Here is an 11,596-nt window from a genome sequence, read left to right as displayed (position 1 = left end):
ATTCCCTAATATTTTTTTGTCTTTTATACTCTGGACAGCTCCTGTTTGTGCTATTATGCTCATTACTATCACAATGTATACATTTAGTGAAACAAATTATGGACCCCCTCTCATGTTCTGAAGAACCGCAATTTAAGCATTTACTTTTGTTACTTTTACAGATTTTTTTTACGTGACCATAATTTAAACAATTATAACATTGAACAACCGGTAATATATAAGGAAGAACCCTATGTTCTATGCCACAAATATATATACTTTTTGGTAAAGTAGTTCCCGAGAAGGTGATACTTATGGTACCTGTAGGTATATATTCAGCCTCCATATTTTTAGTAGTGATCGCATTATTTTCTAATGAACTTTACTGGTTAAATGTGGTGATTCTATTGGAATTCTTTTTTTTTCGTACTTAATCTTCTAGCTTCAATAATTTTACAATTATCAATTTTTGTTTCAGAATATTTGACAATCATTTCATCTGTAAAACTCTTATCGATAAATCTTACTACCCCCTTACAGGTAACATTTTTATATGGAATAAATAAATCATAACCCTTCTTTATAACCGCTTCATTCTTTAAAAATTTATTGGCTTCTGAACTAGTTATAAATTCCACACTAATTCGATTTTTACCTTTTTTATTAATTTTTTTAATAGAATTTAATTGAAGATCAAAAATTTCACGTGCAATAGCCAAATAGTTATAGTTTCCTATATTTTTGTCAGTATTGCTGGAAATGTATACTTCATACGGACCTTTATCTTTATAACTATATTCAGAAACCTTTTGTAAAGGTTTTTTAAGTGGTTTTTCAGTATTTATCTCACCACGTGAGGTTAAATTTTCAGATTCCATCTTTTCGCCTAGATTATAAGATATTTTTTTAATTTGATTTTCAAGTTTGTCTAACGGGGGAGGTCCCCCGCTAGTTTCTGCCATAATGGAAACCCCCTTAAACCCCTTAGTTAGTAGAAACTTTTACTTTTACGTACTTCAAATTCAATTAAGTAATTTATAATTTATTTAAGAGAAAGAATAAGTTAAATTTAGGATGTATTAATACTGAATATTTACCGTTTACACACTCTGTAATCACTTAACTCTCCACCAACCTTTTTTTTCCTTTCTCTGGTAGATGGACGTTGAACAACTCCAAAACTGACCTCCAAATAACTCCAGAAGTGTTAATATTACTGAAAAAGTATAAAAACTTTCTTCCGATCTTTGTAAATTTTTCTATGACACACATTCATAAATGCTGCCATATTGTAACAAAAAAATACCTACGCCGAAGACGTCCACCCACCAACTTCACTTAAACTGAAGCAAAATACTACTAAACAAGCACATACTTCAAAAGCGTAGTACATTCTTCTATGTAGGCTGGTAAATAGAAGCAAATACTACGGAGAAAAGCAAATGCTTTTTAAGTGTAGGAAAATCTTCAAAAATGTAGTACGTACTTGAAGCATTAGCATTTACTACATTTTATGCCACCATGGGCAATTTACTTTATAGCTAAACTCGTACCTATTCACGGTTATCGGAACAAACTCTTATAAAATAATACTTTTATTTGAACTTTAATGACTTGAAATACTTGGATTTTCCATAAATAATATATAAACAATAAATAACTTTTTATTAATTGTACGCCTTAAATCAATTATTATTTTTCAAATACACTATCAATGTCTATCAATACTATTTAATAAACAACTCTTTGATTGATTTTATTATCATCGTAAAAGCGTTAAAAAGCAGTAGCAGCATGAACTGCAATATCAAAATAGCGGGTCGGACACATCTCTACTTGTCACTGTCTTAAGTCTTGTCATAACATTATATTCGACTGAGTGCGTTGTATGACAAACATAGCGAATGTTCGATTTCCACGGACATGGTGTCCATTTTTTTCGAATCCTGAAAAAACTAATAAATATTTTTAAAAAATTTAAACACAAAATGAAAGACTAAATTATTATCGAGGGCCGAAAGTCCCTTAGAATATATAAGAAGTTTCTTTCGAATGAGATATTTGAAATTAAAAATCCCACTACATTTTCTCTTAGTTTTTCACCCCTGTAACTTATTTAAATAAACATTATAGAAGTTCTCAGGGACTTTCGGCCCTCGCTAATAACGTAATCTTTCATTCTGCTTTTAAATTTTTCAAAAATACTTATTAGTTTTCTCAGGATTCGAAAAAAATGAATCCCCATTTGAATAGCATTGCAGCCGAAAATACGTACCGATCCTCTTAATAGTATAATATAATATTTATGGATTACCGTCGAAGGCCGACATGGTCAATAAAAAAAAAAGATGTATTTGGTAATTATTCTAGTGACTTTCTTGGATGTGAGTCTGTCTTTTTAGTTTACTCCTCCTGGTTGAAAAACAAAGATTAGAACTCATTTTAATCCATCAATGGCTAGTGTTACCATAAGGTAACATTTTGATCAATTCATGATGATATTTAAGCAAAAAAGCCACGGACTGAGTATAACCTCTTCTAAAGTTTTTCTTTTATTTGTCGCTGTTCCTAATCTGTCCTTTTGATTTTTTTGGAGATAGAAAAATAATGTACATTATAATTATTATACCTATTATAATTTATACAAACAATTTAATTTAAAAAAAATTATTTTTTTGTTTGTTTCAATTTCAGATTTTCAATTTTTCTTTTATTTCTATTTGGATCACCTTTTAACCTTTTGACAATCAACGATTTATATTTCACTTTAACTTTCTGTTTTGGTTGTTCTTCCAATTTTTCTTCTTCGGGTTCTTCTGTAAATGCAATAAACCCTGTATCATCAGTTTCCATTTTGGGTTTATCCTTAACTTCCCGTTTATATGTATCATCAACTTCCATGTTGTTATCATTAACTTCCATTTTGTGTGAAAATTTTGTTTCTTTAAACTCTGGAATAAAAGCTCTAGACTTTGGATCACTTCTTATCAGATACACCTTTTTTCTAATCTGAACTACATCTACTTTCACAATTTCTTTCTTAGGAGCTTCTTTTTCCTCGGATTCATGTTCTGTCACATAAGGTTCCAAGGACCTGTTATAATTTATATGGTCTTCAGGTGTAGGTAAAGTCTTAAATATATGGCTGATCTTTTCTATAAGTAAATTTACTGAATTATCAGACGTTATCTCCTTGCTAAATGCGACACCTACACTATTTATTCCTGTCACAGATTTTAATGTTTCTTTCAGGTTAGTAACACATATTATTGGTACTGTATACAGAACAGCTTGGTCTATGAGATGTTGAACTAAAAGTCTAGGCATAGTTTCTGCATCAAGTAATACGGCTTGGGCAAAATTTTTTTCCAACAATTTTGACATGCTGTTGATTCCGAAACTAATTCCAGAACTAAAAACAAAGAAAATGCGTTATTACATTTTTTTTCATGTAAACTGCAATAACTAAATTGTAGAATAAAGTTAAAGATACTTTATGAGAGTTGATATTTTAATTTCGGGATGTGGCAACACTGTCAGTCACCAGATAGACATACAGGGTAGCGAGAAAGTATGGAAACACGGTAATTTCTCGGAAACCGCTTGAACGATTGTTATAAATTTTGGTGGGTAAGGGTATTCTAATGCGGCCGATTTTATAGTGGTAATTACACTGTTGTCAAATCTTCCGTTTTTCTGGAAATCTAATGCACTTTCTTATTTAAAATGGAACACCCTGTATATTTTTTGCGTTTTGAAGTTCTTAAGAAATGCTGATTGTTTTTCGTGTTATGTTGCCTATACCTAAATGCCATAATTTCGGAGTTATTGCTACATTTATTAAAACAATTTTTTAACAAATTATACAAATTTATTTTTTTGGACTGAGTAGATATTATTTTAGGTTCTTTGGGTCATTGGAAACAAAAAAAGGTCTTTTATAATTTTCCTCAAAAGTTAATCGTTTCTGAGTTATAAACAATTTAAAACTGAAACAAATCGAAAAATTACTTCTGGGTTTAAAAACATAAGTAAAAAATATTATTTTTGAAACTATGAAGTGCCTAAATTCAAGTTCAAACCTTATTTTATCAGAGCCGATAAGTGATTTGGCCTTATTTCATTCTAAAACATTATTTTTTAGTTGTTAATGCCCGAATGATAACCCGTCCTCTCATATGAGCTTTATTAACAATTAAAAAAAACAATGTTTTAGAATAAAATATGCCAAAAATTCTTATAGTGATCTGATAGAAAAAGGTCTGAGCTTGAATTTAGGTACTTCGTAATTTTAAAAATGATTTTTTTACTTGTATTTTTGAACCTTGAAAATCGTCATTTTTTCGATTTTTTTCAGTTTTAAATTGTTTATAACTCGGAAACGATTAACTTCTGAGGTAAATTACAAAAGACGTTTTTTATTTCCAATGATCCATAGAACCTAAAATAATGTCTACCAGGGCCGAAAAAATATATTTTTATAAATTGTTAAATTTTTTTTTAATAAATGTAGCAATAACTTCCAAAATATGGCATTTAGGTATAGGGAACATAACATGAAAAATAATCAGTATTTCTTAAGGACTTCCATTTAAAATAAGAAAGTTCATTAGATTTCCAGAAAAACGGTAGATTTGACAACAATGTAATTACCACTATAATATCGGCCGCATTAGGACACCCCTACCCACCAAAATTTATAAAAATCGTTCAAACGGTTTCTGAGAAATCACTGTGTTTCCATACTTTCTCGATACGCTGTATACAAATTCCTAAAGTTTCACATTTGTGCTGTTGTGATGAAAAACATTAAGTTGTCATAAAGTGATGATTTCGTTTTAATTTTTGGTGGCATCATAAATTTAAATTTGGTAGCCATGGCCTTAGTAATTAATGATAGAAGAAAATAAAAGGGGAGCATTAAAAGAAAATTTCTTACTTAAATAGCCTGAGAAAGTTGTATAAATGTATAATTATTCAGAGCTGCAGTGACAAAACCGAAAGTGTCCATAATGATTACCAATCCTTCTTAACACCTTCGCTACCAAGCGACATATGAGTCACTTTGATTTTTCCCATAGACTAGTGTCTCACCTGTGAGCCGGAGATTGCATTGCACATAATGGCAATCTAAATAGCTCTGGTCTGTGAGGACAAAACTTAAATACCCCTTTGGTAGCGAACGGGTTAAAGGAGACTGTACCTAAATAAGAAGAGGCATTAGTGATGAGTTCGTGATGGTTGACTGCCAACCTCCCTTAGTTATGAAAAAATTATGAATGAGAGATGAAAAGTTGAAACACGTGTAGAACAATGGTGGAGCCTGAATTGAAAAGAAATGGAATTGTCTTCTTTCATTTCAAAGTCTTTTCTACATAAAGAGTTTTTCAAGCGTAAACTGGAGATGTATTGTCAGAATAAAGGTTATTTCTAACCTCAACCAATAGCTTCCACTAAGCTTTTGGAGCTGTACAAGCTGTACAGGTCTGGCATTTAGTGTATTGTTGCATACGAGTTTTAGCTCAGGTAGGTACACTTATAAATACAGCTATAACTTCGTTTCTATGTATTTCGAATTTCTTACTAAAATTTTAAGGGCAATATTTCTATGATACAGTAGAATCCTGCTAATCTGAACGTTTGGCAAATCTGAACCAACAGAAAGTGAAAAAAATTCAAGACAAAAACTTAAACATGTTTATTATAGATAGTAAAACCTGATAATTAAACACTGTAGGATAATAGGACTTTTGACATTTTAAAATTTCTTAAAAATGAATATGTATTTTATACGTAGTTTATATAGGTTAAAAATAAACTTCGAGATTATTTATTCATTAAGCGCAACAGGCCTTGTAGGCCTAGGGCTATAAGCTAGAGATCATCTTGTAGTTAACTTGAGTCCAAAAATATTGTCCACACTCTTGCGAGAACCTTTTGTGACTCAAAATCAACGACAACGAAAGCTGTCTTTATTATTGATTATGCGAAATTATTGATTAGGCTAATTTTTGGATAATCCGAACTTTTCAGAATCCAAACAGGCTGTCCCCCCAATTATTTTGGATTTGCGGGATTCTATTGTACTAAGAAATGTTTTTACGTAAAAAAAAACAAAAATTTATTTAATTCTCTATTCAGTAATATAAACATTAACATAATTATGTATACACCCTGTCAATTTTTTTTAATTAACACAAAAAGAAGAGTTGTATGTAATTTATTTAATTCAAAATATATTTTACTGCTCCTAGAAAATAGAAAAAATATTTATTTGACAAATAAACATTGCTTTTGCAGGTAGGTGGAAGTTTGGGCATTGAATTTAAGAGAAAAGCAATATTTATTTGTCGAATAAACATTTTTTTTCCTTTTTCCTGGTGGCAGTAAAATGTATTTTGAATTAAATAAATTACATATATTCGTCATTTTGGGTCAATTAATTTAATTAAAAAAAGTTTTGGGACACCCCGTATAAATAATTATGTTAATGTGTATGGAACTGAATAGAGAATTGAATAACCTTTCAAAAGAGCTGACACACGACCCCTATTTTCGTCCAAAAACTCATCGATTACATCATGATGGATCTGTGCTATCATCTATTGATAAAATAGACCTGTTTTGAAGTACTCCCAGAATCTGAACTACTTTTTGTAATGTAAGTAAACACATGGTGCTCATTGGGGACATACAAACTGGATAGGGAAACCGAATGTTGCTGATGAGTGACACACGCAGTGAATGTGTTAAATTAGAAATAGGCCAGCCACATGGTAACGAAAACACTAAAGTGTCAGTTGGCAGAAATACTTTCTAATACTAACCAGCATTTTTTGGGGGGTTGGGGTCCAAGAAGTTTTTCATTGTATTCTTTTCGAAACGATTTTCTATTCGCTTTTGGAACTGTCTTTAACTCTTTCCATGGAACTTTAATCTGCTTATCTCTTATCATTGGCATGTGTTGTATTATAAGATCTTTAAGTTCCTTCTGGTCTTCAGGTGATACTTCCGGCCTATAATAAATATATAATGTAGCACAAAAATTTAGTATTACTTTCATATATACATATTATTATGTAAAAACTATATTGGTTATACAACCTACCAATAATTATTATTGAAAGGTAAAGCCAAAACATTTTTTATTGTTTCTTTTGGTCGTTGTTTTTTGGCTGAAAGTGTTGATTTAAGTTGCTTTTTAGTTAAAACAGGAGTCTCCATCTTATTCAAAATTCCATTGATAAGTAAATAGGACCTAACAAGGTATACCAAAATATTTTCAAAAATTTAAATTTACATAACCTAAAATAAAGTGAAGTTAAAACTTCTTCTTCTTTTTATTTACGGCACGGTGCTTTTTATCTACGATGCTCATGAAAGACAATGACATATCTCCAATTGACATGACATGTGTCAATAGCCTCTGCCCGTTTGCAGAGTAGACAGCTTCTGAGTTTGCACCTCCCATGAATGTATGTTCTAGTTAAAAGGTTTTAATACAATTTAAATTAGTTATTTATTAATAAAAATGATACTACTAGAAATAAATAACAGGGTAGTCGAAGAAACGTTAACAGTTAAAATTAAAAATGCACAAGCCGGGTAAGTTGTTTAAATTTCTGTATATTTTTTTCATTTTTATGGCCATGTAAATTCATGGGAATGGTTGAGATTAAACGATTAGAATTTCCTGTATCATCTGCTGATAATACTTAACTTGTGTATGTTCTGTTATAACATATTAGATTTTTGTATTCCTTCCCATGAGTCATACTAAAATTCTGACAAGATGATTACAATCATTTGTGATTAATATAATTTGTTTAAGATTAAAAAACGAAAGTATTGATGTTACTGTAGCAGATTTCGATGGAGTACTGTACCATATATCGAATATGAATGGAGACAAATCCAAAATAAGAGTAAGTTCTATTGAAACACTTTTTTAATTAATGTTCTATTATTTTTGATATTTCTGTTTTAACACCTTCACTGCCTTTAGAGATATTTTTATAATTTACGTCGACTGCCTTACAAGTCATGTAGTTCCTATAGTGAACCTTTGCCACTGAGAGAAAAATTCTTAGAAAGATTTTTGGGGCCGTAAATGAAAATGGGCTATGGCATCGAAGATATAACTTTGAACTATAATATCAGTTATACACCGATCCAGATATTGTGAAATTCGTTAAAGTGTAGAGACTTAGATGGGCTAGACACATTGCTAAGATGTCAGATCACGAATACATGAAGAGATTAACATTTTTTCAAAACCAGAGAGCACAAGAAGTATGAAACGACCACGAAGAAGATGGATTGATGATGTGGAAGAAGACCTAAAAATTCTAAGGGTCAGAGGATAGAGGGAAGTTGCCAGGAATCGACAGGATTGGTGACTTCTTTGCGAGCAGACCAAAATCCACAACAGATTGTCGAGCCACTTATAATGATGATGATGAACCTTTGCCACAGTGTCTTATGATCCATATATGCCTCTTAAAGGTAGGGTTACCATATATCCGGATTTGAAAGACATGTCTGGATGGGCGTCCAGATATGACAAATGTCTGGCTTTTTTCTTAAAAAAAAAATGGAAAATACTAGGCCCAACGGTGGGAAATTTCATTCTGTTCAGCACCTTGACCATTCCTTAATAATGGTTCTCTCGATTCATCAACATGTACAGTTCCATAATTTTTAAAAATTTTGTGGAGCTCATAAGTACCCCTGTATCGTAAAGGTATATTGCTTAGTTCACGAGTTTATATTATAGAGGTTGTTCAGATCTTTTTCACTGTATACTTGAACTATAACTTTATCGGTTTCTGTAAGCTCCGACAGTTTGGCAACCTTGTGCTTATGCTGTATAATTCCAAGACATCCTTGAAACGGTTTCAGTGGGCTCCGAGTTAGAATCCCAATCTCCCAATTTTTGTTATCTACGAGGTAATGGATTTTTACAACAGCCGTATGATTCATGTTGAACCAGTACACAACAAAAGTTATTTACAAGGTGTAGCTACCTGCGTCTTTCAAAAAAATGTTAAGAGATAGAAAAGAAATGTGCAGCACCAGGTCTAAAGTATGTTAAAACATAGGTGTATATGTATTTTAAACTGGCAGAGATTTTCGATTTTAGTTGCATATTGTAGCGAAACAGCTGTACTTTTAATTGTGCCTTATGCATTTTGCATGTAGGTACAATGTAGAGGTAGTAAAACAGTCAAATTCACATTTTACATTTTCTACAACACCTTGGACTACCCCTGTCCGGATTTGGCCTTAATAAATTATGGTAACACTACCTAAAGGTAACACAATTGAACACATTGCACACGGATGTCTGATCCCAAGACTTTACCTGACAAAAAAACACATTAAAAATGTGTATAATCAATGGCATAAATGCGCGCCATCCACACATTGGTGAAGGCATCATGTGGTTCACATGTATGCCATCCGCACATAATGTGTTAAAGGGTGCCTGTGATTTGAAAATAAAAGATATTGTATTTGTGATCAAATTGTTATTTAATATAATATTTGACATATACCTTACAAAAGCAGGAGTGGGATACAACTTTCCTGTCTGAAAGCTGAAGCCACAATATAAATAAAATGGTGCGTTTTAACATTATTCACTATTTTATAAACTGCACAAATATTTTAATCAATTTTTATAATTATTTTAAATAATTATACAGCACACTGAAAATAATTTTTAAAATGAACACAAAAATAGTTCTATGAGTAAAAATATGTTGTAATATGTTTCATTGAAGCACACTATACCCTGTTTTTAAACTAGAAGGAGTAATTTAAATTCTAAAAAGGGATAGTTCCCTGGATTGGCTGTATACCATATAGTTAAATAAACTCTAACATCGAAGTAAATCAACTTCTATGTAAGAGGTATAATTTACTAAAATCCTAAAAAATCCCAATGGATTGTATAATATATGTTCAGAACAAACGTTTTTGGACCTATCAGTCCATCGTCAGTGAAAATGAAATAGAATAATGATGATGGACTGATAGGTCTGACAATGTTCGTTCTGAACATATTTTATACAATCCATTGGGATATGTTAGGATTTTAGTAAATTATACATATTACATAGTAGTGATGTAACGAATATTCGTATTCGCATTCGCATTTGCGAATATTCGCATATTTTTGCATATTCGCATCTGCATTCGCATTCACGAAGTTTGTGCGAATATTTTGCGAATATGAATAACAGACAAAAAATAATTTGAAGTCAATATTTGGTTAATAAAATCAAAATCTAATCATTTCTCGTCTTTTTTATCACAAAAAGGTAACTTAACATATTCACAGACACACTTCACATGTAGACACGTCTTCTTATGGAGTAGGTAAATGACTTCATATGCAGTTGTGTCCGTGAATGTGTTATCCTCAATAATCACATTATTAGCCTTTACTTTTTTTCTTATTTGGTATTATGTAATAAAGCTTTTAGTTTTAAATATATGTATTTAGAAAATATAATAACAGATGATGGAAAAACGAACATGTCAAGACAAGAGTTATAAAATTAAGAAGGCTGCTAACGTGCATTACGTATTACTCATTAAATAATACAAATGTTAGGAACTCAGAAATAGATAACAAAACTAAACTCAGAGTAAGTATATAACAGCATAGTTAATCCGATAATGACATATGGAAGATCGAAAACTAACAATTGAACTGGTTTGGAACAAAACGTTTGCAAATGGAGCAAAATAGGCTAACAAAGAAAGTACATTAAGCCAAAGTTGGTAACAAAAAAAAAGAAGGCTGAGGAAGACATGGATGGACCAAATCCCCAATATACGTGACAAAAGAGACATGTCTATAAGAGGTATGAACAAACTGGCTACCAATAGAAGTGCGTGGAAGAAATGGATAAAAAGCGGAGCGGAACCCTATATTGACACACTGAAGGGCCCAAAGGATTATGAGAAAGATGAAGTAATACAATAAAGCGTAAGATTCGGATTGATTTACACTAATAACTTCTTATTATAAAATGTAGAAAACATTGCAAAATAGAAACAAATTTAAAAAAACTGAATATTTGCATTCGTATCTGCATTCGCGAATGTTGGTAGCAGATATTCGCATTTGTATTCGCGAATGTTCAAAAAATGACATTCGTTACGTTACATCACTATTACATAGAAGTTATCTTACTTCGATGCTAGAGTTTATTAATTTAAATTCATCGTGCAGTAATGCTTGTTTGTAATAAAATTGTTCCAACCACAGGAAAGTTCACTCCACTGTTATGAAATTTTGACACTATTGACATTTTTGAAATTTTGACACTATTGGAATTTCATAAGTTAATAAAATTATATCAGCGATTTTTTGTGTTTCTGTGTTTTTCCCTTAATTTTTAGATTTCTTCCTCTTATACAGTATGTAAATCATTCAGCTGGACATGGGGAGCATACTACATACACTATATATATTTAGATACATAAATAGATACATTTTATTATATTGAGATAATTGTGGCAACTGAGCTCTCTCGATGACAATATGGTTGTTAGCATTAAGGGGCATTTACCTCAAAATTGATAACTCATTTCGACTGACACA

General features: G+C 31.2%; 2 protein-coding genes across 2 annotated transcripts in view; one reads left to right on the top strand and one right to left on the bottom strand.

Moving 5' to 3' along the window:
- Positions 1-1,625: 1,625 nt before the first annotated feature.
- LOC114324822 (uncharacterized) lies at positions 1,626-7,300 on the bottom strand. The gene is made up of 3 exons (XM_028272694.2): positions 7,088-7,300; positions 6,807-6,995; positions 1,626-3,391 (listed from the first exon to the last, which is right to left on the bottom strand). The coding sequence occupies exons 1-3, from the start codon at positions 7,201-7,203 to the stop codon at positions 2,647-2,649; spliced, it is 1,050 nt and encodes a 349-aa protein (XP_028128495.1). The 5' UTR covers positions 7,204-7,300; the 3' UTR covers positions 1,626-2,646.
- Positions 7,301-7,404: 104 nt separating this feature from the next.
- Positions 7,405-11,596, top strand: part of LOC114324823 (probable actin-related protein 2/3 complex subunit 2) — a 58,552-nt gene continuing 54,360 nt past the window's right edge. Inside the window, exons 1-2 of the mRNA XM_028272695.2 lie at positions 7,405-7,584; positions 7,811-7,904. Coding sequence (XP_028128496.1) covers positions 7,511-7,584; positions 7,811-7,904 — 168 coding nt within the window. The 5' untranslated portion in view covers positions 7,405-7,510. The remainder of the gene's footprint in view (positions 7,585-7,810; positions 7,905-11,596) is intronic.

Source organism: Diabrotica virgifera, chromosome 4, assembly GCF_917563875.1.
Source record: "Diabrotica virgifera virgifera chromosome 4, PGI_DIABVI_V3a".
Classification (NCBI taxonomy): domain Eukaryota; kingdom Metazoa; phylum Arthropoda; class Insecta; order Coleoptera; family Chrysomelidae; genus Diabrotica; species Diabrotica virgifera.
The sequence above is the reverse complement of the archived record's forward strand: the minus strand, read 5'-3'. Positions and strand labels throughout refer to the sequence as shown.

Excerpts from the sequence above, each read along its gene's own strand:
- LOC114324822 (XM_028272694.2), bottom strand. The coding sequence starts at position 7,203 with ATGGAGACTCCTGTTTTAACTAAAAAGCAACTTAAATCAACACTTTCA. Across the intron at positions 6,996-7,087 it reads CCTTTCAATAATAATTATTG|GCCGGAAGTATCACCTGAAG; the intron begins GTAGGTTGTATA and ends TATTTATTATAG. Across the intron at positions 3,392-6,806 it reads CAACCCCCCAAAAAATGCTG|TTCTGGAATTAGTTTCGGAA; the intron begins GTTAGTATTAGA and ends CTTTGTTTTTAG.